Source organism: Urocitellus parryii, chromosome 9, assembly GCF_045843805.1.
Source record: "Urocitellus parryii isolate mUroPar1 chromosome 9, mUroPar1.hap1, whole genome shotgun sequence".
NCBI lineage: Eukaryota > Metazoa > Chordata > Mammalia > Rodentia > Sciuridae > Urocitellus > Urocitellus parryii.
In genome coordinates this window covers 38,548,148-38,575,538 of record NC_135539.1, presented here as the reverse complement: position 1 = coordinate 38,575,538, position 27,391 = coordinate 38,548,148, and the positions used below count along the sequence as shown (strand labels likewise).

At 57.2% G+C, this 27,391-nt stretch overlaps 2 protein-coding genes across 2 annotated transcripts in view; one reads left to right on the top strand and one right to left on the bottom strand.

Moving 5' to 3' along the window:
• The first annotated feature begins 654 nt into the window (after positions 1–654).
• On the top strand, positions 655–15,672 carry Get4 (guided entry of tail-anchored proteins factor 4). The gene is made up of 9 exons (XM_026405705.2): positions 655–915; positions 6,706–6,784; positions 7,400–7,481; positions 8,807–8,956; positions 11,253–11,391; positions 12,517–12,657; positions 12,752–12,827; positions 12,973–13,045; positions 14,527–15,672. The coding sequence occupies exons 1-9, from the start codon at positions 764–766 to the stop codon at positions 14,613–14,615; spliced, it is 981 nt and encodes a 326-aa protein (XP_026261490.1). The 5' UTR covers positions 655–763; the 3' UTR covers positions 14,616–15,672.
• Positions 15,673–17,459: 1,787 nt separating this feature from the next.
• The window catches only part of Adap1 (ArfGAP with dual PH domains 1), a 43,507-nt gene continuing 33,575 nt past the window's right edge, over positions 17,460–27,391 (bottom strand). The window contains exons 5-11 of the mRNA XM_026405688.2: positions 23,388–23,500; positions 22,548–22,694; positions 20,093–20,176; positions 19,670–19,732; positions 19,075–19,146; positions 18,674–18,902; positions 17,460–18,525 (exon numbers count right to left, since the gene is read on the bottom strand). Of these exons, the coding sequence (XP_026261473.1) occupies positions 18,497–18,525; positions 18,674–18,902; positions 19,075–19,146; positions 19,670–19,732; positions 20,093–20,176; positions 22,548–22,694; positions 23,388–23,500 (737 nt within the window). The 3' untranslated portion in view covers positions 17,460–18,496. The remainder of the gene's footprint in view (positions 18,526–18,673; positions 18,903–19,074; positions 19,147–19,669; positions 19,733–20,092; positions 20,177–22,547; positions 22,695–23,387; positions 23,501–27,391) is intronic.

Here is a 27,391-nt window from a genome sequence, read left to right as displayed (position 1 = left end):
CCATCTGCCTCTGCTCTAATCCATAGCTAGGCCATCCTGTCTCAGCTGTCAACCACTGTAATGCCTGGCCAGGGCACCCTGTCTGGCTGTATCACCAGGAATCGCCAGTGCACCTCAGACAGACCCTTGCATCCCCTCTGGAGCAGGTGTGAAGGCTGTTCATCTTGGTCCCCGAATAATAGATTTCCTAGCAGGAAAGCCCAAGACAACCTCTCGAATATTCCAAAAAGGTTTTAAATCACTGTCAACATGTTTGAAACGCCCCCTGCCCAGGACCAATGAAGGGCGACTGCTTGGCTCCACCACGGGAAGCTGAGGTTGGACCTATCGCGCCGCAGAGGCCACCACCTGGCCAGTGACCATGCCGCGGTTAGCGCGCATTGTGTAGTGAGCAGCGCCCCGTCCCGACACGTGGCCACCCTGGGCACGTGGCAGAGGTTCTGGCCCCACCCCCCTTGGGTAGCACCGCCAGCGGTCACGTGGCCACCCGCAGCCCCGCCCAGGGCACATAGCACGAACCTAGGCCCCGCCTCGCGATCACGTGGTTGCCTACAGCTCCACCCAGGACACGTAGCCCCGCCCTGCTCACACGGCCGCCCGTAGGCTCCGCGGCCCCTCCTTAGTCACGTGTCGCCCGCAGCCGTCCACCCGCGCGGCTCCTCGCGGCCACCGTAGAGGGCGTCGGGCGGGCTCAGGGACGGAAGCCGAGAGGCGCCGCCGACCGCGCCTGCGACAGCGTCAGCCCTGCGCGGAACGCCGGCCCATGGCGGCGGCGGCAATGGCGGAGCAGGAGGGGGCCCGCAACGGCGCCCGAAACCGCGGCGGCGTCCAGCGCGTGGAGGGCAAACTGCGCGCCAGCGTCGAAAAGGGCGACTACTACGAGGCGCACCAGATGTACCGGACCCTCTTCTTCAGGTGGGCGCGGGCGGCGGCTTGCCGCCGAGGCCCCGCCCCCGCCACCCATTGGCCGCCCCGCGGCGCCCCGCTCCTCGATTGGCCGGCTCAGCTGCCTGTCGCGACGGCTGGAGAGGGGGCGGCGGGCTCCGGGCTGCGCGGCGCGGCCTGCCCTGTGCGGCCTCCTTTTCCGTTCCCTGGCCTTCGCTTCTCTTCTTCTCCTTCAGAGCCCTACGTCTTCCTTCCTGGGTTTCCCTGTCCGCTTCCCCCGTGTGGTTTACCCACTTCGGTCTCCGCCTTCCCCGACTTTCTCCTTCCCGGTCTACTCTTTCCCTTCTCTGGCCTCCTCCTCGGGTCTCCTCTTCCCCAGCCTCCTCATTCCCTTTCCCTGCCCTCTTTCCCAACCTCCCCCTTCCCCTTCCTGAGTCTCTCTTTCCTGGGCCCAGCCTCTCTTTCCTGGCCTACCCTTCAGAGCCTCCTTTTCCTTCCTTCCCATACCCTTTCCGTCCTCATTTTCCCCGGTCTCCTTCCCTTCCCAGCTTTCTCCTCCCCTTCCCCCAGCCTCTAGCCTGGCCCTGCACCCTGTCCTTGTCACCCTGTTCCTTTTCATAGACAGGTTCTGTCCTAGAGTTGTTTCTCTAGAGCGGGCGTCTCAGGCAGCCTTCTCTGCAGGCAATCACGGCCAGGATTGCCTCACAGAGAACAGAGGCCCTGGTGACCCGATGTGTGGTTAGGCCGGTGCTGTTGAGACAGTAACCACTTCCTGTTTGGGGGACTCCCAGTTGTACAGTCCTCTGCGATTGGACTGGTCATTAGGCCTGGGCATGTTTGTTGATAGCCTTGGCCTGAGCCTGCCATGTGCTGTGGCTTTATTCCTAACTTCAAGGCAGGACTGCCCTGTCCAGTAGTGAAGGCTGTGGGTCTAGCCTTGACAATTCTTAGGCCTGCAATTTTCTTTTAATAGACTTTGCATCTTAGAGCAGTTTTAGATTCATAGCAAAATTGCAGTTTCTACTGCCCACCCCTCAGGCCAGAGCTGCCACAGTGGGGTGTTTTCCAGTTACCCCTCCTGTTCTGTGGGCTGAACAAAGGTGCTGGGACAATGGTTCCTCAGCCTAGTGCCTTCTTTTGGTCCTGGGATCATCTTAAGGGCTCTCTGGGACCTTTCTCTTACATTTGGGTGCACTCAGTTTTGAACCACCCAGCGAGTGGGTGGACACAGTGGGAGAAGACAAGATCCAGGCCAAATGTTGGAGTCCTCCGCCCTGGGCCTTGCCCTGTGCCCCAGGATAGAGCCCTGCCTCTGTGTCTGCCCACCAGCTTGCAGTCTGGGTGAGGCCCTGGCACCTTGTTTTCAAAGATTTTTTTCATTTGTTTCTATCCTGTGTTGCCAGGATCAGAGGCCTTGAGTTTAGTTGATTTCTCTAGGCTTAGGGAGAAATATTGGCCTCTCCTCTATGATCTCAAATGGCCTGAAGGACAGTCTTGTTCTGGAATTTTCTGGGTATTAAACCCTGACACACTATAAATACAGACCAGTCAGGTTGCATCTAGTTTTGTAATTGTTCTATGAATGCCTTGCTTTTTGAAATCTGTTGTTTGCTTTAGGAAGAGACTTGTTCTTCCCTTTAGTTTTACCATGGTAAATTCTACCAAAATGAGACCTGCATGCTTGGTAGTCACAGGGGCAAGTTTAACAAAGTTGAGCTGTCACTAACTGCATTTCCAAAAGCTCTGAGTTGTCACAGCCCCTTTAATCTGACTGTTGAAGGATCAGCCAAAAGCAGCAGGTGCTAGCATTGACTGGGGCCTTCTACCCTGATGGTCAGTTCCAGCCACACATCTGTGCACACTCATAGCACTTAGAATTCACCCTGACCTTTGGTTTTTGGGGGAATTTGTGTATGAGTATTTGCCCAGTGACTAATAAGTAAAAATGGGCCCATTTAAAGACCCATAAAAATGGGTCTTCTCAAAAATAGGCACTGTGTTCCTTTGTTCTGAACCAGCCCTGCCTTGACTAGAGATTTGCTTAACTTAGTATTTATTCAATGAGCCCCCCTTGGTCCAGGGTGTGTCTGGATGACAAGATGGTGACAGGTGAGCTCTGTGACCTTGCTGCCTCTGGTCTGCTCCTTCTGGGGCCAACCTGCTAGGAATGGTGAGGCAGTGCAGTGAGTGAGTGCCAAGCCCAGGGCCACCCTTCATCTGGGGCCCAGGGAGTGTTACAGAGCCTCCCTGAGCCTTGGCCTCCCTGGGTCACTCCATTAACCCCACCCAGGAGGCCCAAGCTGGGAAGACTATGGGTATTTGGCTGTGGGAGAAGTCAGAATCCCCAAATCATGAGTTGGGGTTGGGGCTCAGTGGTAGAGTGCTTATCCCTCTACAACTGGAAAAAAAAGAATCACAAAATTATACTAGTTTTTCAATGTCTAGTAAATGTCTGCATATTTACATTTAAGTATTTACATTACAATTGGATGAACTTTGACATTTGAACCGACCCAGGATGCTTCCAGGAGCAAGCTGTCAGAAGTTTCTCCTTTGCCTTTGTGAGGCCTTTCTCCCCACCCCCACTCCCATCCCCTGGGGCAGCTCCCCTCTACTTAGTCTCTGCAGGTGAAATTGTACTTTCTGAATTCTATGGAAGTGGATTCATAGTACACACTCTTTTTTCTTTTTTTTTTTTTTCTGGTGTTTGTATATATATGCACACAATTTTTAAAATTTACTCAGCATAATTGACTGACCTGGGTTGTAGGTCTTTGGTATTGCTTTATGATATTCCTCTGTGGATGTCAACACACTGTTTTGATTCAGTTAGAGCCTACATCAGGTGCGAGGATTGGGAAGAATAGGCAGCCCAGCAGATGGTGTCTGTCCAGCAGATATTGGGTGGTTCACCTGGGCGCCTTGAAGCAGTTTCTTTCTAACTCAGTTTCATGTGGGGATGTTGGGGGCAGCTCCCTGTGTCTCTTCAGACCTCTCTGCCTGGTGAGAGGGGGAGTAAGTTTTGCAGGCCTCTTGGATTATTAGCACCTGCAAAGTCAGGAAATTGTGTCTTTGAGGACAGCTTTCCCAGAGTGCAAGAGTGCGGCCTTCCTGTGACTAGGATCTTCACTGCGGCCTCAGTGCTTGCAGATTTGCTTTCAGGTTGTGGTTGAGAGGCTGACCCTGAGGCCATGCATCCCACCTGTGTGGTTCCCGTCTCCCCTTGGCCTCAAGGAAAGTGGGCCCTCCTTCTGCCATTTTTCCTGAGAGTTGTTTGGATTGCTAATTGTGGCCTGTAGCCCTCCTGTGTTGCCTCTTAAATCACATAAATGTTGGAAATGGAAATCCAGAGTGAACGTCTGCACACACAACCTCATGCGGGAGGCAGCTGCACCCTGGCAGTTAGGGTGTTGGGCTTTGGGGCTTCTGGGCTGCCAGCAGGCGCTGGCGGTGCTTGCTTCTGCTCTCCAGTGAGCATTTTGGGGGCTGGGCAAACCATGAGTTCCACCTGTATTTACTGATACCCACAGGTGTTTATCCCTAGTGTTAATGCTTGAATTTCTGTGTACTGCTTTTTTAAATAATAAGAGCAAAATGAAACAGTTCTTGCACAGCTCTGTTGGTCTTTGGATAAGATGCTGCTGTTCATTTTTGACTGACAGAACACACCAAGATGGACCAGCTTGGAGTGTTCATCAACAACGCCAAGTTCACCTCTAGCGTGGGGTGGTGTTCTTGGCATTTGTGTGATGTCAACATTGCTCAGCGTGCAGAGGGCAGGGCTGTGTGGCATGCATCCTGGGAAGGCCAGCTGCTCTCAGCAATCCGTGGCCTAGGGGGCCCCCACCCTACTCAGTCACGCAGACACAAAAATCCCTCTCAGTTCCCAGCATTCTGCAGTGGAGAAAGACCTTCATTCTTTTTTTCTTTTTTTTTTTTAATATTTATTTTTTAGCTATAGGTGGACACAATATTTTATTTTATTTTATGTGGTGCTGAGGATCGAACCTGGCGCCTCACGCATGGTAGGCGAGCGCTCTACCTCTGAGCCACAACCCCAGCCTAAGACCCTCATTCTTAAGGTTGACTGAGACATTGTTTTTTTTACCAGGTTTCCTTGACGTGGCAATAGGTGATTTCTGCGGGATGGGGGTGATGGTGGATGGTTCTGATCCTGTGCACACAGATCCCTGTTACCTGGTCACTTCTGCCCTCCATGAGTTCCTGGAAGGCAGGTGGCTGCAAGAGCCCAGGCTGCTGCAGGCCAGGTCAGGCCAGCCAAGGAATGCTGCTGTGGTCACCAGCAGTCCCGAGAGGCAGACAGATTCCCTTATCTCAGGAACTTGGCTCATTTGCCTCTCAGGGAACTCTTCATCTGCATTTCCAAGAGGTCATCTCTTGTTGAGCCTCAGAAGAGTCTAGAAGGCTATAGACCAGTGTCTGCCATGTGGTTGATGGGGTTTCATGTCCCTGCAGATGGGAGTGCAAGGCTGCTGCTTTTGACCACAGAACATGTTTTCTGAAATGCTCTGCAGCTTTCCTAATCAAGGAAGGTCTGGGTGCTGGAAAGCTCATGGCTTCTCTGCTCAGGGAACACCTGGAAGGGTGACCACACTTGCGAGTAGCACTGACAAGACAGATATGTGTGGCCAGTGGGCTGACTGAAGGCTTCCTTGTGGGGAGTAGGCTTTGCCTGCTGGCCCCACCCCAGCCCGGCAAGGTGGGGTCTCCTGCTGGGACCTGTCCCCTGAGGACTGTGGTGTGCTAGCTGGGGTTTGGCTATGGGCCTTTTTTCCTGTGGCTGATGGATAGCAGACTGTGCACTCCGACTCCTCTGTACTGGGGATGGTGAAGTCACACTCCCAGACAGGAGCACTGCTCGTCTCTCCTGTCTGAGGCCCTTCACTACTGCTGGAGGATCTTGTATAATTTGGATTGGTTTTGAACACAGCTTTATCCCAGGGGGCTTGGGCTGAGAGACAGTGTGCTGACTCGTCCTGTTGTTTTCTGATGATAAGACACTGATGGCAAGGAAGTGAGATGTCCCAGCATCACCTGGCCAAGTGGCCACAAGAAGCTGACTCTAGCCTTGTGCACTTCTCCTGTGGCAGTTGCTCAGGCTATCTGTGTCCCTCCACACCATCCAGTGTACAGACCCCTTCACCCTCTCTGTTGACAGCATCATTCTGGCCACTCTGTCCTCTGTCCCCTGTCCCTGTACAGTGAAGAAAACAGCTCTTCCCAACCTCCTGCACTGTGAGAGGGTATGTGCTCACAGCAGGTTGAGGACACCCACACCATGTGACACATGGGCGGTGGGATGCCACCAAGCAGGCTTTCGAGGACACTGGCCCGTGACTGGATCTGAGTGGGGGCAGATGTTGGTGCAGTCACAGTTGTTATTTTCCCCGATAGGATCCTGTCCTGGAGCCCCACTGTCCCTCAGCTTTCAGATGAATGGCATCTGTCTCCCCTACTTTGTGGAGCCCCTGCACAGGCAGGCCTGCACTAAAAGATGGAGTCAGGCCCTGCGTCCACCCTCACCGGGTCCCTCTGCCAAAACTCCTAGCTGCTTGAAGGAGGGACTGCTTTTTGCCTCCTGCCAGGGGGCCTGCTGTGCCCCTCTACTGGCAGCCTGTGCTGTTGGAGGAGAAGCAGCTGGGCCAGGGCACAGCTCCCTCTGGGGAGGGCCTGCCTGGTTTCCCTTCTCCATGGATGATTGGGCATACCTCAGCATGAACGTCCACAGCCCACCAGTGAGCACGCATCTGTAGGGTTCACATCCTGGGCTCCCTGCTCATGCTTTCCTTCTCTTTGCAGATACATGTCCCAGAGCAAACACGCAGAGGCCCGAGAGCTCATGTACTCAGGAGCACTGCTCTTCTTCAGTCACGGCCAGGTAAGGGGTTTCGCCCCTTCCTGTGTGCTCTGCTCTTCGTGGGAGAGTTGAGGGGGGAATGGCCAAAAAAAGGCCTCTGGATGGCATCAGGACATCCTTGGCTCTGGCTACAAGTGGAAGAGGGTCCTCTGCCCCTGACTGCAGATGCTTTACACTCGGGCCTGTTACTATGGGCCATTCGTGGCTGGGTGCAAACCTCTGGATTTGTGGGTGTTGGGGTGCTACACTGTACATGTAATTTTTTTTTAAAAAAATTAGGGTAGATGGACACAATATCTTTATTTTATTTATGTATTTATTCTTTATGTGGTGCTGAGAACCCAGTGCTTTCATGTGTGCTAGGCAAGCAGTCTACCACTGAGCTACGACCCTAGCCCTGCACATGTGATTTTGATCTAAACAGCTCTCTCCATTTTTTTATGTGCTTCTGGGCTGAGAGCTCTATGACTGGGCTGCATGGCTGAGTGGTCTGTTCTGTTGGTGCTGGTGTGTTCACGACTGTAGTGCGTTCATGTCTGTAGGAGGAGCACCACCAACCAACCAGCCTTGTCTGTACTGCTCTGAATGACTCAGGTCTGTTTCTAACTTTGTGAGTCTTGTTCATTTATTTTGTAGCAAAACAGTGCTGCAGACTTATCTATGTTAGTCTTGGAGTCCCTGGAGAAGGCAGAAGTGGAAGTGGCTGATGAACTGCTGGGTGAGGACCCCTCTTCAGGCTGCCCCATTGTTCTGATGTAGCCCCTCCCTAGGCACTTCATCCCCTTCAATGCCCACGTGTGGGTCTCTGGTGTTCTGGGGCTTATCTTGTTGTGGAGGTAGCTCCTGCCCAGTTGCAGTGGCCATGCCCACCCAGCTGGCCTGCTCCACATGCATGGGCACATAGCAGGACGTGTAGAGCATGATGAGGTCCTGACCCTGCTGTGGCAGTCAGAGATGTGGGTGCCCTGTGACCAGAGACCAGGCTTGTTGGTCTGCCCTATGGGTGAGCGTGCAGTTGGTAAAGCCCTTCTGGGACCTGATGGAAGATGAGAGAGACCCCACTGCCTCTCCTGCTCACATGGCTGGAGGAGGGGACACTGGACCCCTGTCTGCTGCAAAAGCCCCTCCCTAGCTTGTTTCAGGGCTAGCTCTTCACCACAGCCCACCCTTCCTAGCATGACCCAGGTAGGTCACGAAGATGAAAGGTACTTGTCCTTCCTTGTGGCATTCTGGGGCATGCAGCATTAGCAGACAGGGGTCAGTTGGAGTGGCTCTGGGTAGCCCTAGAACCCACAGGACACACATGGGGGACATCATCAACTCATCAGTGGCTTCTTTGCTTTCTTTCAGGGTTTTTTTTTTTTTAGTTGTTGATGGACCTTTCTTTTATTCATTTGTGGTGCTGAGAATCAAACCCCATGCCTCACACATGTGAGGCAAGCACTCTACCACTGACCACAACCCCTGCCCTTCTTTGCTTTCTTTTGAAGTTATAAATAAGTTATTTTTTTGGTACCAGGGATTAAACCCAGCGACATTAACCACTGAGCCACATCCCAGCACCCCACCCCCTTTTTTTTAATCTTAAGACAGTCTCAATAAGTTGCTTATTAGTGCCTTGCTAAATTGCTAAGGCTGGCCTCAAACTTGAAATCCTCCTTCCTCAGCCTCTTGAGTTGCTGCCATTATAGGCATGAGCCTCTGCATCCAGCTGGAGTTAAATAGTTTTTTTTAAATTTGTTTTTCGAAGATGCACAATACAAAGAACAGCATTATGTTCCCTCTGTTTTTTGAGGGTTTTGGTTTTTTTTATTTTGTTTTATTTTTGTCCTGGGGATTAAACCCAGGAGCATTCTGCCACTGTGCCATACCCCCAGTCCTTTGTATTTTTTATTTTGAGACAGGGTCTGGCTAAATTGCTCATACTGGCCTCAAACTTGGAATCCTTTTGCCTCAGCCTCCCATATCACTGAATTACGGTTGTGGCCGCTGCCCAGTTCCCTCGTGTTCCTTGGGATGAGGATCTGTTTGTGTTGTTTTCAGAAAATCTGGCTAAAGTATTTAGTCTGATGGATCCAAATTCTCCGGAGCGAGTGGCTTTTGTGTCCAGAGCCCTGAAGTGGTCCAGTGGAGGGTCCGGGAAACTGGGCCATCCCCGGCTCCACCAGCTGCTGGCCCTCACGCTGTGGAAAGGTAGGCCTGGGGTTCTCCACCATCAAGGGGTAGGCAGCTCTGCAGCAAGGCTGGCCACTTGCCTCCCCTGGCTAGGCCAGTCGTTTCTGCCCTGTACTGAGCTGCCCAGTGGAGCTGTACTGCTCTGGGCAGCAGCAGGACACTAGGCCTGCTTTGCCATCTTTTCATGCTCTAATCTCCAGCCCCTACAAACACTCAGATCCTTGCTTAGACCGCCTGTCCCTTCCACTCTTCCTCCTGCAGCAGCCCTCCATGGCCTCGTTCTTTGGTTCTTTTCTCAACAGTTCTTTTTCTGATGAAGTGTTTGTGGCATTATTTGGCCCGTAGGGTGGGATCTTGGGTGTTTTCTTTCAGGCGGTCAGCGTCTGTGCTCCAGGTCTCTGCTCAGGTACTGGAAGAAGCCCTCAGTAAAGGTTTTCTGTGATCTGAATGACAAATTTGCCAGGTTATGACAGGCTTCCTCCTCGGTGGTGTTCCTGAGGACAACTGGTATCTAGGGCCCTGGTGCTTTGGCTCTCTAGGCCTTGGCCTGTGACTGTCGACATATGGGAAGGCTACACTGGCCGGCAATGGAGATGGCAGGGTACAGAGCAGCTCTTCTGAAGCCCTGGGGATTCAGGGCCTCTTGGGAATAGCTGCAGTCTAGTGAGTGGCACAATCATTGGATAGGTGGGTGTCAACCACCTGGGCTGCACTATGCCCTTTCATCTACCAAGCAGACAAATCTGAGTGTTCACCATGGGCCAGGTCCTGTTGGCAAAGGGAATTGGCAGCCCCTGCCTGCCAGGCACTGGTAGCCCTGGCTGGAGGAGGCACCAGTGTCCCCTGTGTGGCGGGGGGAGCAGAGTCTAGAGACCCGCCTGAGAACAAGCCAGTGTTGGTGACTTCCTCTGGTGGTGGGGTGAGGTGCTTGTCCCTAGGTCATGGTGGCTCTGCAGTATACTCAGCACTTGCTGGGAACAGGACCAGCTCAGTGGGGCTGCTGTCCCCACAGTAAGCAGCGTCACTATGTTAACAAGAATTGACTTCAGTGCTTGGGCTTCGGTATGCAGTAATCTTCTCATGTGGATGTCCAAAACCAAAAGGTCACCTTGGAAGATTGCTCAGGGGTCCAACAAGAGACAGTGGAAACCTGACTCCTCCTAGTTCTGACTGCCATGAAGGCAGCTTGGGGGGACAGGGATCCAGAGTCAGTCCCTTTGAGGTGGGTGGGAGAGTGACTCTTAGGATGGTACCAGGTCAGAGGTGGGAAGGGGGCTCTTATGAGGTTAGTAAGCCCAGAGTGGAGTGGAAGGGAGTGTGAGCAGGTGTTAGAATTGGGTAACCCAACTGGTGTGGTGGGGCATGCCTGTAATCCCAGCAGCTTGGGAGGCTGAAGCAGGAGGATCACAAATTCAAAGCCAGACTCAGCAATTTAGTGAGGCCCTAAGCAATTTAGTGAGATCCTGTCTCAAACAAATAAAAAGGGCTGGGGATGTGGCTCAGTGGTTAGGCACTCTTGGGTTCAATCCCTGGTACAAAAAAAGAAAAAAGAAAAAAAAGAATCAGGTGACCCACAGGGTCCTTTGTGGTGTCAGGGATCTATGGGAGAGAAGGGCTTCAATGTTCTATTTTGGAAGGGCTCAACTTTTAGGGTTTTTTTTTTTTTTTTTTTTTTTTTTAGGTTCTTTTAAGTTTTTAAGTTGCTAGTTTGGTTTTGTTTTGTACTGGGGATTGAACCCAGGGGGCACTTAACCACTGATCCATATCCCCAGACCTTTTTATTTATTTTGAGACAGGGTCTCACTAAGTTGCTGAGGCTGGCCTCGAACTTGGGATCCTCCTGCCTCAGCCTCTTGAGTCACTGGAATTACAGGTGTGCACCACTGCGCCCGTCTTAAGGTGCTTGTTTATAAAAGAAAAGCAGTGCATTGGCAATCTTCACAGTGCCTGCCCAGAAGCATCCGTCAATCAGGCACCTTCAAGTAATCAGATGAATCAAATATTAGTCATTTTTACTGTCCCACCTCATGTGCATTTATGTTGACGGGAGCAGCTTCACACAGCTTGCAGAAATGAGGTCTTGCTGGGGCAGCCTTCTGCTCTTCAGCTTTCTGCATTTGTTCTTTGAGCACAAGGAAGTTGGGGTGTTGGTGTGAGTAGCCCTGTTGTGGTCAGATGAGCCTTATCACTGGTGTTCACCTGGGTCGCTGTGCGTTGGGTGTGCACGTGGAGCACATTTGGGGAGCAGGGAAGGTGGAGCCTTCAGCAGTCTCTGTGACATGTCTGTCTCCCTTTTTTTCTTTCCGCTTTGCAGAACAAAACTACTGCGAGTCTCGGTATCACTTCCTGCACTCCACTGACGGCGAGGGCTGCGCTAACATGTTAGTGGAGTACTCCACCGCCCGGGGCTTCCGCAGTGAGGTGGACATGTTCGTGGCCCAGGCGGTGCTTCAGTAGGTATTCAGTATGGCTTTGTGGTGTCGGTACCCTGCTTCCAGAGGTGGCCTCAAGTGGGCCACAACATCCTCTGACTGTAACATGCCTAGAGGGAGTGTAGGGTTTGCAGGAGCTGACCACTGAGCTCACTTGTCACCTTGACCACTGTGTATAGGAGTTGTCGAGGTGTCATAAACTTGGAGAAGCAGGAGCATGCTTTCAGGGGCTGTCTTCACAGCTGTTTCCTTGAGTCTCGATCCCTTTAGCGTGTGGACAGGCTGCACCCTCCTCTGCCAGGAGGGCCTGTCATCTGCTCTGCCAGGCCTGCCTGTCCCATCGCTGATCTTGAAAGTACTGAAACTTGTACTAGAGCTGACAGAGCCTTCCAGCTGCTCACTGACACAGGACACGTCAGCCAGGAACTGTCCCTTCCAGACTCTCCCTGTGATCAAGTTCAACTGCATCTCCACACAGGTGGCTCAGAGGCCCAAGGTGCTTTAACTTCATCCACAGCTGCAGAGCCCTGCCATGCACTTGTCATTGTTGACATCTGTGACTTTAAAATGAGTCGTTTAGAATCTAAGATTCCCTGACCCAGCTTGGCCGGGCATGGCGCAGTGTCCTCTCGGGGCTGGGCTTGACCCTGGCTCACTGCCTCTGAGTTCTTTCTCCCTGACCTCTCAGGAGCTGCCTGAGGGATGTCCTTCTTGAGTGGAATCCAGGTGTGTCCGACACCCCACGAAGCATCAGACTGTGGGCCACTTGGGACCCGGGTGCCTGCACATGCTCTGATGCACAGGTGTAAAGAGGCCACGCTCCACTGGGTTCAGCAGATGTGGGCTCAGGTTCTGGCCCCATTTCTTAGCCTTTTGACCTTCAGCAGCTGAGTCTCCTTCCAAGGCTTAATATGCTTCTCGCATAAGTGTAAAAACCCATGGCGTTGGTGTACTTGAGGGACAGCACCAGGATGCAGTCCTGCCTGACCCCTTGGCCACAGCTGTGGTGCCCTCTAGATCCTGCCAAGCTGTACCCTTGCTGGTGTGGACCGAGGTAGCAGCGCAGGGGATGCACGCCCTCCTAAGCATCCATAGAAACCAGTCTTCCTGCAGTATTCCCACCCACCAGCATGTTCTCATTTCCAGGTTTCTCTGTTTGAAAAACAAGACTAGTGCACTGGTGGTCTTCACAACCTACACGCAGAAGCACCCGTCGATCGAGGATGGGCCGCCATTCGTCCAGCCCCTGCTCAATTTCATCTGGTTCCTGCTGTTGGCCCTGGAAGGGTGAGTCTGGCTGCCGTGTGCGCAGGTGGGGCCTGGGCAGGGCTGCACGTGCTGCTCACTGGGACACACATCTGGTTGTTTGGTGTCATTGTAGCGGCAAGCTGGCCGTGTTCACGGTGCTGTGTGAGCAGTATCAGCCGTCCCTCCGGAGGGACCCAATGTACAACGAGGTGAGGACTTTTCACTGTCAGGCTTGAGGCAGCTGCCAAGAGGAGGGAGCCTTAGTGCGTGGGTGGCCCCTGGGGACCCCGAGGGCTGGGGTGGCTCTGCCAGGCCTACAGACTCAGTGACCCACTACTGCTCTGCCTCTTGCAGTACCTCGACAGGATAGGCCAACTCTTCTTTGGCGTGCCGCCCAAGCAGACATCCTCCTACGGAGGCTTGCTAGGTAAGCTCTGCGGCCTGCAGTGGGTTCCTCGCTGGCCCCCTGCTGGCCCGCTTCTGAGTCCTTGGCATAATTCCACAATTGAGCTGTGAATGGCTATCTGCAGGGCACCCTCTCCAAGGGCTGCGGTGGAAGCCACCTCCTGACTTGCCACTGAAAGTCGGGCAGTCTGCACCCAGGCAGGCTGGACTTGTGAGTGCGCCTGTGGGGCGAGGCCGTGCAGTGCTCTGTCAGAGCGTGGCTTATAATCCTGATACTTGAAGTGTTTTAATTTTACTTGAAGAGTGAATCACACACATTTCACAGGGTTCAGAAGTACAGAGCGCCTGCGTCCCTTCGGTTCCGTGTCTGGTCTCCTGCCGGCAGGCAGCCCAGCCATTTCACTCCCGGCAGAGGCAGCTCTGCAGGTGCCGGGACACACACCTGCTGCTATTTACTTCGCAGGTGGCCGCAGGCCGCACCTCACATGTTCTACTTGCCAAAGCGCACACCACATGATGGTTAGGCCCCATGTGCACACAACTGTGTCGGGCAGTATTCCTATGTGACTGTGTGACCGTCGTGCCACATGCGCTGGCCAGCACACGTGTGGCTCGGATGGAGACTGCCTAACTGCTCCAGGGCCAGGGCTTCTCAGGAGACGCCGCTTCACATTTGTTCTCCCTCCATGACGGGCGCACTTTTCTCCTTCCCCTTGGCTCTCGTCTGTCTGGAGTGGAGTTCTGCCTTTCCCTCTGGCCTTCAGCTGTGTGTGTTGACCATGGTGCGTGGGAGGCAGAGCCCTGCTATCCATGCTGGGCCCCTGTGGCATGGCACCACGTTGCCCATCGTGGCCTGGGCCAGGAGGTAGCATGTCACATGCATGTGTCTCAGCTTGGGAGCACAGTGTGGTTCCCTGTCCCTCAGGCTGTTTCTGCTGCACTCCTGGCTCCACATTGTCCCCAGCTGCGCAGTCAGTGTGCGGTCCTGCCGAGGTGGAGCTGGAGGTGCCAGGAGCCTGCCTTAGGCTGTGGTTCACTGAGGACTGCGGAACCTCTGGTTTGCACTTTGCCCCTCATGGGGTTGAGGGGACTTCTCAGACTGAGTTTGCAGTTAGATGTGGCACCTGTTGGTAGTGATGGCATGTGCAGGTGACTGAGAGTAGCCTTTGAGGCTCTGCTTTGTTTCTGGGGTGCAGTGTGTGGCCACTGCGCAGCTTTCTCCTGGCTGAACAGTCTGCCCGTGACGTCACTGGCGGACTGCTGTTCCCCGTTGGTGGATGCTTTGGGTTTCCCATCACAGTTCACACGCAGGCCTGAGCACTGTCACTGCACATCAGCACTGCGTCCTTGGGGAACCTTCATGGGGTTCCTGGGCACAGGCTCACCAGGCTCTGCTTGTCCCCCACGGCATGCTGGAGGCCTGGCACAGCCAAAGGCTTCTGGTGGCAGGGCCAGCAGCCGCGTGAACCCGTGCCACTGTTGCCACACTGTCTCTCCTTCCAGGAAACTTGCTGAGCAGCCTCATGGGCTCCTCGGAGCAGGAGGAGGGAGAGGAAAGCCAGGATGACAGCAGCCCCATCGAGCTGGACTGAGCTGCCGGCCTGCATGGAGACGCCCACGGTCGGCACCACCGGACAGTTTCAGGAGCCAGGCCCAGAACGTGGCTCCTCACACTCAGCAGGCTCCTGGTCTGTGGTTGGCGGGGCTGCCTGTGTGGCGTCTGTCCCTATTTATGTAAGGTGGCTGAGGGCTGCACAGTCCGCCTGATGCTGTGTGGCCAGGACTTGAGACTGAGGCCCAGGCTTCTGCGGGCGGCCGTGTCCCTTCAGCTCAATCACAATAAAGCGCAGGCCTTGCTGCGGCGTCCCTCTGCCATCCTTGTCTGTGGTTCCTTGGGGAGGGCTGCGGGATGACAGGCAGCCTATCGTCAGTGACTAGACCGATTGCGCCCAGCATCCCCGCTCCAGGCGCCCAGCACAGCCTGTGGCATGCAGAGGAGGCAGTGGCCACCAAGACGGGGACTGAGCCAGCCTCCTGAGGGCCTGTAAACGTGCGCAGGTTTCTCGTTTATCTTTTATTGTTTTGAACACGGGGTCGTTTTGCAATCATGGTGTACTTGCCCCTCACAGATGGGACGGGTGAGCTGTGGGCTCCTTGCAGCTTGGGCAGCAGCTGGCCAGACCGATGCTTGCATGGTCCTTGGCCGTGGCTGTGGCCCCGGAGGTGCCCTGACATGGCCAGCAAAGCTCCTCTGTGCAAGTCCCGAGCCACAGCCCTGCTGCTCTCGCAGGCACCGCGCTGCCTCTCCAGAAACGCCCTTTTAAAGAGGGGTGCTGAGAACTTTCCACGTCCTTCGTGATGCAGTATTTATTTTTATTGGGTGATGGATTTCTTTGACCTAACGTTTCAGGTTTTAACCAAATAAGCAGTCCAGGAATGAGCAAATCTGTCCTTTATCACTTATAATATTTCACATGTTACCAGTATAATTATAAAGGGAAACACTTTATTTTTTCACGATTAAGAGTTGTAGATTAATACACAGTGATCCTGCATGGGAAGAAGGGAGATGTACGTTATTTACTGTAAAAATGGAATTTAAAGGAAGGCTTGTCAATTGTTGAGTATAAATAAATCCTTTATACTGGGCTTTGCAGCTCTGGTCCTTTCTGAATGAGCTCTGGGGGCCGGTCATGGGGCTTGCTGTGGGGTCTCGGAGTCCAGCCCCCCACCTGCTGGTGTAGGGCCTTGGGTGGGGTGGGGTGGGTCCACTGTGGCCCTTTGCTGCTCCTGGCCCTCCCCTGCCTTGGGTTGTCCAGAGCCTTTGTGGCTCTTGATGTCTGAGCCAGGCCTGTGAGCGCCCCCCCCCCGGGGGGGGGCGGGGTGGTGTGTGCCGTCCGAGCACCTGCCTGGGTTAGTCCAGGGCCTGTGTGCAGAAGTGGCCAGTATCAGGAAAGTGTCAGAATCCACAGGCTCCGACTGTAGATGTAAACGTGTGGTTTTATGAAGTCATGCGCACCAGGTGTGGGCCCCACAGCTTCAGTGAGCAGGCCCCTTGGTGGCAGGGAAGTGGACTGTGCTGTTCCACTGGAGCCCATTGCTACAGGTACCAGGAGGGAAACACCAGGGGTTGTCAGTGCGGGCAATCCTGAGGGAGTCCCAGAGGTCGGGAAGGAAGTCACAAGATTGGCATGTGATTGACGATTTGGAAACAGTTTGAGCACAATTCAGATTTTGTTTTAGGTGAATGCGGAGAATGCCAGAGGTGTGCACCTGTACACATCTTTGCTATGCCACCCACCTCCCGTGGGCCTCCTTCACACAGACCTCAGGACCGACCAAAGTAGTGTGCTGTGCTTACTGTGGCATTTGCTCTATGCCCATGACACTCTGGCCGGGGATATGGCACCATTTCTACAGCCCTTGGTTAGACTTAGCTGTGCTGGGCAGGGCACCCAGTGCCCAGGCAGCTCTGTCCCCACCAAGGGACAGCCTGTGGAGCCAGTGACTGTCCTTCCATTGCTGTAGATTTCCTGCCATGTTTGGAAAACTTTCCTCACCAACTGTAAAGTTGTTCTGTGATTTCTCATAAAAACGTGCAGGTTTTCTTGGTAGAACACACGTGCACACAGCACACACACCCACAGGCGCACACTCATGAGCTCCCGTGAACCTGGACACACGGTAAACACAGCATGTGCACGTGCCCATAGTGGAAGAAGGTCCAGATCCCCCAGGAGGGCTGGCCAGGGCTGGCCCTACAGTGGTGCGACCCAGGACCTGTGCTGTGGTCTCAGGGCCCAGTCTCCACCTCTGGGAACCCAGGTGTCTGTCAAGCTGCAGCTCCGCAGGGCAGTGAGCAGTGACTCTTGTGGTGGGATGAGGGAGGGAGGGGACTCCAGGCAGAGTGGCTCCTGCCTCCCCAAGGCCTCAGTTTCCTCATTTAGAAGTGGGAGGGGGTGGGGGGAGCCCAGGCTGGGTGCAGGGTGGCCCAGGCCAGAGTGGACCTTACCAGAGGTACCTGCAGACAAGTTAGAGGGGGGCTGGGCCCTGGAGGACCTGCTGGGAAGGGACACCTCGGGGCCTCCACTGCAGGCCGAGACCTAGCCTGGGGCAGGTGTGGGAGCAGAGGTGTTGAGGAAGGGGCCCCTGGGAAGACACAGAGACTGGGCCTCAGTGAGCCCAGGGTGGGCCACCAGCCTTTTCTGGATATGCCAGCTCAGACCATCTGAACCTGGCCTGGGGGCTGGGTCAAACGGGCTGACGCCCATGGGCCTGTTACAGGGAGTCTTCCATCTGCGAGATGGGGGGCAGGTGTTCCCAGCTCAGCCCCCTCTCACCCCAGCCTTCAACACATAGATGGGACCACACCAGAGCCACACTTTATTCCAGGATGTGACACAGGGCAGCAGGGTGCCCGGCCTTAGGAACCCTCCCCCATCTCCTCCGGGGCATGACTCTGCTAGAAAGGGCTGGAGTCACCCAGGTCACCCCTGGATGCATCTACCACCAAAGAGCTCCACCAAGCCCGTCCAGCTGGCCAGGACCTGCCCTGCAGGGGTCCCATGGAAAGGGAGCCCAGCTGTCCTGGACGGCCAGAGTGCAGCACGGAAGGAGACGAGGTGAGAAATAAATATGAGGTGGCTTTAACTGCTGGCCAGCCAGCAGCAAGCAGGGCCCCAGGGGCAGAGGGGTACAGGGTCACCCCTGCCTCTGGGGGCCTCTTGGTGGCGCCAGCCATCGTCCTCAAAGGTCAGGGCCGGTGGGCATGGATCACTGGTCAAGGCTGAGCACCAAGCTGGGCACAGATGCCCATGAGCAGATGGTGTGGCTAGGTCCCCTCATGGCACCTGGCAGCCCCTGGTGAACCCCTCCGGCCTCCTGCCCGAAGCCAGGGCCCCAGCTGGCAGGGCCAGGATCCGCACACACCATTCTCCTGGGAAACTGCCCCTGAGGACAAGGGCCACATGCCTCTGCTGGCCCCAGACCCATGGCTGACACACAGCAGATACCCAATAAATACTTGTCACAACGGGGGAAGGGAGGGGGGCATGCGGCAGGTCCGAGAGTCCCCAGTGACCCAGCCAGCCCACTGCTACCACTGCTGCCCACAGCCACCCAGCACACAGGGTCCACTTCAGAGGCCCAGAAGTCCCTTCAGGTTGGGCAGGTATCCAGGAGTTCGTGGGGGCTGCTCCTGAGCTGGGAGACCCTGCAGGGCCATCAGGAGAGGCGTCCAGGGGCAGGGAGAGGAGCAGGTCAGCCGGTGTGGTCAGCAGCAGCAGCAGCATGGCTGGGCTGGGACAGGCAGATGGGCCTTTGATGAGGTTCAAGTGCCTCCTAGTGGTTAAAGCTCAGACTCCACCCAGCTGAGCCCAGGGCTGCCCCGGAGAAGGCCTCCCCGTCCAGCTGCATCCTTGGCCAACACGTCCCGAGTCCAGTGTCCTCAGGCCTCTGGATGGACCGTCTCTCGCTAGGGTTTATGCTTGAAGTGGGCTTCCACTGGAGATGGGACAGACAGCCTGGTCAAGCTGGTCAGCTCAGCCCAAGCCTTCCCCGCACGACCCACCTGGGGGGTTCCGTCCAGCCAGAGGCCATCCCACAGTGTGGACACAGGGCCTGGGGCCTCACCTCAGTGGCCAGCCCTCACCTGCGTACTCCTGGGGTAGCATGGGCCTGTCCACCACCTTCTGGAAGGCCTCCACCCACTCCCTCCGGTCCAACTCCGTCTCGCAGGTGAACAAGAACTTGCGGTCAGGTGTGACAATGGTGATGCCATGTGGCCAGTGGTGGCCCTGGGTGGACGGTGGGAGTCCCTCCAGCACTGTGTAGCCACTCTCCTTGCTGCCAATGAAGACCTCTCCTCGGGCAAAGGCGTCCTACAGCGGGGACCAAGCTGGAGCTGGCCACCCTCCCTGCCCCAAGCCCCACCGTACCCAGAACTGGGCGAGGCTGAGGCCAGGACCCTGGGAGCCACCCCCATCAACACCGCCACGGCCATACTGGGAAGCAGCGGGTTCTGTGGGTGGCTGCCAGCTGGACCCTCCTTACCAGGGGATCTTTGAAGTACATGAGCCTCCGGTCATCCATGGTGAACCAGCGCTTCCGGAAGCCCTCTGTTTGCTGTCAGTCAGGGAGGACTGGTGACCAGCTGGCCAACCCCACCAGGCCCCTGCCCTGGCTGGCCACAGTTCACACAGGGGGCTGGGGCCATTCACTGTCCACTCATACATGTGTCCAGCGGGGCCCTGCTCTGCCCACCGACCAGAGGCATGAAGTCCTCACCATTGCTCCTCTTTCCCTGGACCCCTACCTACATGTCCCCACTGAGCATTCATCCCATCTCGGGGGCCACCAGAGTCCTCCATCCCCAGGCAGCAGGAAATGGCATGAAGGGGCCTGGGGCCAGAAGGCTGAGGTTGACCCAGAGCTCCAGCACCCAAAGCCCAGGGTGGTCCTGGGTTGGCTGGAACTCCCACCCAGCAAAGGGCCAAGAGGACCGACCTGTGCCTGATAGCACTCGGGAGGCACCTGGCAGGTCCTGCCTCACTGTGCCCTGTGCCGGGTCCCTGCCCACCCAGGCAACAGGGAGAAGCAGCTGACCTTGGAGTGTGCCCGGCAGCACCCCACCCGCCTGCAGACCCACCTTGGGCCCCGTCTTCTCCATGTAGCCTTCCTTCAGGTAGTTTCTGGAGAGCTTCGGCACCAGCTGGGGCAGAAACCGGTGGGTCAGGCCCCCAGGCTGGCCCCACAGAAGCCTGGCCCAGGCCAGGGACCCCACCACACACCTGGGGTGAGGTCGCCCCTGCTCCCCTGTCTCTCCTTCCTCTCCTCCCCTACACGTTCAGTCCACTCTGAGCTAAAATTCCCCAGGGAGCTGTGGTCACTTTGGGGCTGGCCTTAAACTAGTCTGCAGGAGGACCTTTCTGGGGGCCCGTGCAAGTCTTTGGTCAGTCCTGTGACCCACCCTGGGGCCCAAAGCCATCCCAGACTAGGGAGCATGAGGGCTGAGATGTCCACCGCTAGGTGTCCCCCAACCCTGGGAGGTGGCCATGGGACAGCCACTCACGTCTGCATCGCTGGCCCCTGGAAAGGCCACCTGCAGGTAGTGGAAGCGGGCAGCTCGCAGTGCGTTGAACCAGTCCACGATCTCCTAGGGGCCAAAGGCGGTGTGAGTGTAGCCCAGGGGCCTCCCAGGGCCACCAGACGCACCCTGCCCTCTTCTGGGGCTGACGCAGGCTCCTGGCAGCCTCACTGGGGGATGGGCTGTGTCCCCACTTGGGCCACTATCCCCCCATGGGTCTCGTTCCCACCAGTCTCATGCCTACCTGTCTGCTGCTCCCCAGGTGCAGGGCTCCCACCCCAACACCCCACCACTCCTCTCCCAGACCCTCCACCTTCTGCATCCTTCGGTCCTGCAAGGCCACCACCAAGCCAGTGTGGGACCCGCCACCCCCCCCTACCTCAGCCCCGCCCCTAGGGCTCCGCCCCCACCTGCCCCACCTCAACCCTCAGGCCCCGCCCATCACCCAACCCCGTCTGTGGAACCCATGCTGCAGACCCACTTGACGGGCCACATACTGCCCGTGACCCTCACCCCAGGGTTGCAATGGCTCACACTGACCCTGACATCAGATCAGTCCTGCCCATTCCCAAGTCCTGGCCACCTCAGTTCTCAAGGCACTGCCCTTCAGGACCCCCCAGGGTCACAGGCCTGGCCTGCCCCGAAGCCTCTGCCTGGCTGATGGCAAACCAGGTCCTGCGCCTTCCCACAGTTCTCCCCCTGCTGCAGGCCTTGGAAGGGCCCGGGACGGCACCTCTGCAAGGCCAAGTGCCCTCCTCTCCGTACCTCCCCTGGCCTTGCAGCTCAAGCGCGTCCCCCTCCTCCTGCCCCGGGGCCTTCACATGCCACTCTCTCCCGAACTCTGCCCTCCACCTTGGCTCTCAGCCTGGCGCAGCTGGGATTCTGGCCCTCTCGGCCCCACGGACGGCCCAAGGGCAGGGCAGGCCAACGAGTCCTCTCTGCCCTGCCCACAGGACCCAGCACAGAGCAGACACCACAGCTGTCCCTGGAGGGTGGGACACTAGGGTCCCAGAAGAGACTCACTGAGAAAAAAAAGTCTCCCTTGTCCCCAGGCCACAGCCCCTGGGTAAAGTGGACATCCACTCAGCCCCTGAGCCAGGCTCCCTCCCACCACCTGCTGGTTGACACAGTGTTGGAGAAGAACATTCCAAGAACCCAAGGGGGGAGCGATTTGAGAGGAGTGAGCCCCTGACAAAGAGCTGGAAGACAAGTCGGAGAAATTCCCCAATTAAACAAAGAAGAAAAATGAGGGAGAGAGCGAGTCTTGGAGCACAGACCTCTGGATAACAGGGTCCTGGGAAAAGAATGGACGGAGAAAATTATTCAAGGAAATGCTCCCTAGCCTCCTGGACAGGAGTCGCTGGACTGAAAGGGCCAGCACAACCGAGGGGACAGGCCCAGGAGGAGGCGTGTCACCAGAAACCATGAAAACCTCGGGATGATGCTGGGCAGAAAACTCAGCACGCGGGCCTTCAGAATGAGGGAGAAATCGTCCGGCCTAGAACTGTCCAGCCAGCCAGGCTGCAGGCAGGGGAAGGCAGGGCTCCCCGTGTGCGGGATGTGGCACTTTTCTCAGGAAGCTACATCAGGGTGTGCTCCACCAAAACGAGGGTGTAAGCCACAGTGAACTGGGGCCCAGGCTGCGAACCATGAGGTGAGTCTGCCATCGTTAGGATGCCTGGTGCCTCAACACCAGTCCTAGGCCACCTCGGGAAGCCCGGCTGTTTACCCGGGGAGACAAGACAGCGCACAGGAGGGAAGAGCCGTGGAGGCCGGCCCGGGGTGCAGGTTCGATGGCGTTTTCAAGTTGTCAGGATGGTGTGGGCAGACTGCAGGAGAATCAGGAGGGGGATTTTCAGGCCCCGGGGGAGCCCTCCTCAGCAGGAGTCCCCAGAAGGTACAGAAAGTGGCAGATCAGGCCAAAGGATCTGCCAGAGACCTGGGAAGGTGGCCACCTGGGGAGAGGGTGCCTCCAGCCTGCGGAACACTCTCGATGCGCACACGGGAGAAAATGGAAGTGAAAAGCAGAATAAGAGAGAGTCTGGGTTCACCTCTGAGGTCCTGCCGTCTGGCCCAGGGACCAAAGGACAGACTCTAGGGAGCTCTGCCGGTGGGGCCCTGCCACACCCCTCCAGAGATGCGGGTGGGACAGCCACGGTGGGGGGGTGGCACTGCCTCCCCCTGCAGGGCCAGTGGGAGCTCAGGAGACCTGACCGAGCCAGAGCCGCCCCTGCTCTCCCACAGGGGCCCAGGCCAGGCTCCCACCCATGCACCAGGGTGGGTGACGGATGCTGCTGGGTGAGCTGCAGACCCCTGCAGGGGACAGGAGCATCCCTGCTGAGACAGTAAGGGCCCCCTCAGTGGCCCATGCCCAGTCCCCATAACCCAGCCCACATGGTGACCCGTGCCCAACCCCCACCCCCCAGCCCCCATGCCCCACCTTCCCATCCTCATGATAGATAAAGATGTTGCGGGTGCTGTTGTCCTTCAGGTAGGTGACTTGCAGGCCATGGGGGTGGCCGATCTTGGCCGGCTGGAAGGTGGCATTCAGGTGCTCAATCTTCATGACAGCCTTGGGCTCCTTGGCCTGCAGAATGAGACTGGTCTGAGCATCAGGCAAGGGCCATTGTCTAAGCTCAGCTAGAAGAAAGGAGAGGGTCGGCTGTATATGGATGCAGCTGGCATAGCTCTGTGCTGTGTGACCTTGGGCAAGTTACTTAACCTCTCTGAGCCTTGCCTCCTGGTCGGTAAATCAAAGGTAATAGTATCTCCCTCCCTGGACATAAAGACTAAATGTCACTCTGCAGGGGGCACTCAGTGTCACACCCCTTCCCTTTACCTTCCCCTGTCATCTGGATTGTCCCCTGAGAGCTACTGGCTTGAACCCCAGTTCCTTCCCCCCTTTGTACTGTGGGCCTGCAGCCATGACGGTGCCCATGGCAGGGGTGGCCAGGCAGTGGGCAGGGAGCTGTGCCCTCCCCACACCTGGGCCCAAGCCCTGTCCTCTCCCAGGCAGCATCCTCAGAGGCCATTGGGGGGTGTCCCATAGGGGTGAGTCCTTGGGCTGTATCCTCAAGCTCTGTCCCTTGGAACTGGCCTCGTGGGGGGTGGCCTCGTGGCCATGGGGGTGGCCCCTTCACAGGAGTGTGTCGGTCACGGTTCCTGGGAAGTGCGTGAGGGAGGCCAAGCTCCTGTCCAGGGGTGGGAGTTCAGCCACTGCGGGCCCCCGAGGGCCACCTCCTGAGACAGGCGCCCGCCCCCCCGCCCGCAGCCCGCTCACGTCATTCCTGTTGAAGTACTTCAGGGCCCCCTCGCGCTCCGTCAGCACGAACTTCCGGCTTAGAAACTGCCCGTTGTCCCGGCCGCGCTTCCAGAGAAAGCCCTCGCGGTACCCTGGGTGGAGAGGAGACACAGGGTCACAGTGAACCAGGCCCTGAGCAGACAGACCCCAGCCTGAGGAGGGGACGGGTGACTGGGCCTTTAGCCAGCTGTCCCCAGGGTCCCTCCACCTCCCTGACCTTGGCTGACTGCCAAGACGCCACAGGTGCTGGGGCTCAGGCCCCCTCCCCGTCCCCACCAGGACGTAGGCTGCCACCTGCTGCCCTTTGGGAGGCCCAGACTGCGTAGGGGAAGGAGAGCCAGCGCCCAGTCCCACCCGTCACATGGGTGCACACCCACGGGCCACCCGTGCCCACAGTGGTGGCCCCAGGGTCCACTGGTCTCCCCACACCTAGGTGACAGAAGGATCTGCAGGACCATGGGATGGGAGGTGTCCTGGGGGTCCAAGGGGGACGTGGTCAGCACACGGAGGCAAGGCAGGGAGACGAGAGGGAAGAGGTGGAGAGATGCCAAGCAAGGCCTGGGCCACACAGAGTCCCCGACAGCACGCCGCACACTTGCTCAAGCCCTGGAGAGTCACCTTGCAGTTCTGACACCAGGTGTCACTTACAAGAATAAGTGTGGGTGGTTTTTGGTCACTGAGCCGTGGTAAATGACTCCCATACCACCCAACTCCAAAGCATCTGTTCCCCTCCCTACACCACTAGGCTTCACTTTACCATCATTCCCACCCCCCACCTACCCACCCATCCCGTCCCACCCATCCACGCACCCACCCACCCACCCACTCACCACCCATCTCACCTATCCATCCCATTCATTTACCCACTCATCCATCTTCCCACCACCCTCCAACCCATCCACCCACCCATCCACCCACCCACCCATCCTGTCCCCTCCATCCATGCAACAACCCACCTACCCATCCATCCACCCATCTCATCTATCCATCCCACTCACCCACCCACTCATTCATCTTCCCACCCCACCCTCCAACCCATCCATGCACCCATCCCCCCCACCCATCCCCCATCCACCCATCCCATCCACCCACCCATCCCATCTATCCACCATCCACCTGCCCACCCACCCGCCCAGCCCAGCCCAGCCCACCCACCCAGCCCAGACCACTCATCTCTCTGTCTTCCCATCCGTTCATCCCCCTATCCATTTTCCCATCCTTCCATCCGTCCCTCTGGAACTTCATGGAATCAGGTAGCCTGCCACTTCCCCTCCCCGGGATGTTCTCTGGAGCTGCCCCTGAGTTGCCATATGCAATAGATCCCTTTGTGAGTTGCCCATGGCCCCACATGTCCCATGTGCTGATGGACATCTGGGTTGCTTCCACTTTGGGGCTGTCCTGGGCCCTACTGCACAGTAGGGACATGTCCTCCCACCCAGTGGACACAGCCCTGTGCTTCTCAGGGTCTTCCTTGGGCAGACACAGTGGGCTTGCTGGGTTTCAGAGCAGCTCTCTTTTGAGAACAGGGTCCTGCTGCCCCCAGGGTCTGGAAGCTCCATGAGGTGTCACTGGAGGGGCTCGAGGGGAACGTGACCTGGATGCAGGGAAGGGCTGGCGGCACCACTGTGGGAGGGCAGCCTCTGCGCGTGCTCATCACCATCCAGCAGCCGCGGAGCCAGCCCCTGACGGCTGGGATGTCTGAACCGTGAGGTTCAGACACCGTTCAACCCGACCACCAAGTCCCCCGTCACGTCCCCTCAGCTGCTGGGCAGCCTCATCCCCAAAAACAGAGACAAAGGGCTGTTTCTCTGCTCCCTGAGACACAGGGCCATAAAAGGCAGAAGCCTGTGTCAGGAGGGGGTGGTCAGCTCTGTCTCCGGACAGAGCCGGGCATGGCCCACTGCCACCCCTACAACTTCAGGGGCCCCGTGAGAATCTCTGAAGCCTGTGGAGATGCTGACCTGCCCTTGCCCCCCCCACCATATCCCCAGTGCCCAAGCAGGACATGCTCAGAACATGCGCTGACCAACTGAGTGGGCACCAAGCCAGGCAGGGTGTAGGGCCACTTGGTCCTCTTCAGCGTCAGGTCCACCCCAGCTGCTGAGCAGGACTCCAAAGAGTGCTGGATAGTGCCTTCCCAAGCAGGCCAGAGTAAGGATGTTGGCAGCAAAGTGTCCCCCAGCCTCAGAGTGGCCCAGCCCCTGGCAGGCACTTCACACCCCCACCTCACTTATGCCCAGAACTTCCCAGGTCCATGTGCTGGCCCCAGCCCACCAGCAGCCTCTCTGCTTGCCATACCGGCAGTGCCCAGCAGATGGCAGCAGTGCCTCAGGAGCCGGCAGGCCACGGGGCAGGGCAGGCTCTGGGCTCCTGCTGACCAGCTGCCCCCCACAGCTGCTGCTGCTGCCGAGGGCTGAGCACAGAGGCGGCTCTGTGGATGCTCGTGGTCCAGCACACATCCGAGGCCACAGGGCCAGGGATGCACTTAGAGCCCATGTGGCGAGACAGCAGGAGGCCTCATCTAGACCTGAGGGTGTTTTCAGATGAGTGCTGGCCAGGGTCCCTGCACCCAAGTCCAAACCTCCAGAGCCTCTGCTTCCTTCTCAGGAACAGGGTCAGCCCAGGGATGAAAAGTGTCCAGGCTCTGTCCTGACCCCGAACAACCTGGCTAGAGGACCTGCCCACCCTAGACTGGGCCCTTGGCCAGCGATACAGCCAGCAGGGCCTGCACCTCTGCTGCTCGGGCCCTTGTTCCCTGCTCCCAGCCCCCCCACTCCAGGATGCACTCACAGGCAGCGGCACAACTGTCCTCCTGCCCACACTCAAGGCTGGTGGACCCAGCAACCAACTTCTCTGGAAGTTGCGGTCCCAAGGCACAGGCTGTCAACTTGCTCAGCACTAATTGAGTACCTACTGCATGCTGAACCCAGCACCCCAGGAAGCGGCCTCTGCTCCAGAGTAAAGAAGCTTCTGGGGCCGACCGCAGTAGGCGCACTGGGACTGCATGCACTCAAGGACAGCAAACCCAGCTAGACACAGAGCGGCAGGCCTGCTACAGTGCCCTGGGGACACGAACGGCAGACCACCTGCAAAGCAGGTTGGAGGCTTCTTCTATGGGAAACACACACGTGCATGTGACCAGAGAGCCGTGAAAGTCCAGGAGACATGACAAGGATGTGCACGGGTGATGGCTTTACTCTCTCAAGAGTCACAAACCGGACACAACCCAAATCCCTCAGCAGGAACAGAGCACACCCACCGTGGTGCACCTTGCCACAGAGCCACCCTGGACCTGCAGCGACGCAAGAAGCCTCCTGTGTGCCCAGGGAGGGAGCCAGGCACACCCTGCCCGTCTCCACCCAGCGACACAGGAGGGCAGAGCTACCGGAGAAGGCAGGGCAGTGGCCACGGGGGCTGCAGGGACAGGCAAGAGGTCTGCGGGGTTCTCAGGTGAAGTCGGGGTTCTGTACCTCAGGTCTGCCGCAGCTCTGAGAACTGTGCTCCAAAACGGATATGCAAAGTGTACGTCAATCGTGCCACGTGAATATAAATTGTGTGTGGGTATTTTTTTTTTTTTAATTGGGGCAGGGAACTGTATGGCCTTGCTCTGAGGGTGACGGCCGGGATTGCTGAGTGGTGGGTGGCTGGGCATTCTGTGCCTGGGCCTCTGGGTGGGGCCCTCTCCCACTGTCAGGGGTCTCCTGCTAGGGTGTTGCCTCAATGAAAGGTGGGCCTAGAGCTGGGACTGTGTGGGGCGGGGACGGCATCAGAGAAACTGAGGCCCCTTCACCCAACCCTGCCCAGCCCAGGCCCAGGACCTGGCCTCTGGACTTTCGAGTCCATGTGGGCCAGCCACACCTTGGAGAGCTCAACCCAGAGCCAAAGGCCACATCTGTGAAACTGCTCAGGACTCTGCCTCTCCCTGCCCACTGCCCGAGGCACCTGGGCTCTGTCCCCAAACTCCCTGGGTCCTTGCTGGCCTG